Below are 1,135 nucleotides of genomic sequence, written 5' to 3' on the forward strand. Positions count from 1 at the left end.
TAATTAAGAAAATCACAATAAAAATGAAAGAGAAAAACATATATATATAATTATGGACCTGAAATCTCATTAAGAGATCAGAGGAATGGTTAGATTGGAAGCGGTTATCGGTGAAGTGTTGGCGAAGTTGTTGAAGTTGAAGATGGTGTTGTTGGGTTCCAAGGTGTGGATCAAACTCCCAAAACTGTCTTCCAAGATGCTTGTTCATGCTTCTAACCCACTCCTTCTCCTCTTTCCTCTCTGAAACCTTCAGCTTCCACATTGTTATCTTCTTTGATCTCTTAATTATTGCTACCTCCAATATTATTATATAGTAATTAGGTCATACGTACCTACACACTCAGGGTGTAGTTATACCATGCGGGCACCTTCACATGCTTCTCTTGAGCTCTAAAGAAGGTCATGAGACCATCCATAAATAGTTAAACAACTGTTATATACCTGTCCAACGGATCACTATAATTATGGTAATTAGTGTGTGATTATTGATAACAAATGTAAAATAGTCAAGGTAATAAATATATGATTTTTTTTGGTTGCCCACGGGGATCAGAGCTCTGACCACTCGACCAACCCAAGTTGGTTAAATATATGATATTTTAATTTGGTTAAATTACATAGTTTGTTTATATATTTTTTCTGAAATTATATATTGGTCTTTATATTTTAAAAGTTTGTAATTGAGTCTCTAAATAAAATTAAATTTTGTAATTTAGTTCCCACAGTTCAAATAATATTTAATTTAACAGAATATTTGTTAGCATATTCGCTATTTTAAACATGTGAATTGCATGTGTTTGAGAATAAACACTGATTTACAATTTTAGTGAAAGTATAAGAACCAATTGTATAATTTAACTATTTAAAAATGACCAAAAACTTCTTAAACTATCTAAACCTATCCAATCTTTTTCCAACTCTTACTCTCACTCTTTCAATTTTTAAAACAGCACCTCACCCCAACGCTCTCTGTCTCTCATCTCAGTTCAACGTCGTCATTGCCTCACAATGTTGAGACGGGCTCGTTTGGTTTCGGTATTGCTTCAACACTTTACCACAACTCCCAACATCATCATCGATCCACCTCTCTTCTTTTTTATTGTTATTGTCACTATTATTGAGATTTTTTTACTCT

General features: G+C 32.9%; 1 protein-coding gene across 1 annotated transcript in view; it reads right to left on the reverse strand.

The window, feature by feature from the left end:
• The window catches only part of LOC107641333 (cycloartenol synthase), a 12,413-nt gene extending 12,029 nt beyond the window's left edge, over window positions 1-384 (reverse strand). The window contains exon 1 of the mRNA XM_021124020.1: window positions 59-384. Within this exon, the coding sequence (XP_020979679.1) occupies window positions 59-262 (204 nt within the window). The 5' untranslated portion in view covers window positions 263-384. The remainder of the gene's footprint in view (window positions 1-58) is intronic.

This window comes from Arachis ipaensis, chromosome B05 (genome assembly GCF_000816755.2).
Source record: "Arachis ipaensis cultivar K30076 chromosome B05, Araip1.1, whole genome shotgun sequence".
Lineage (NCBI taxonomy): Eukaryota > Viridiplantae > Streptophyta > Magnoliopsida > Fabales > Fabaceae > Arachis > Arachis ipaensis.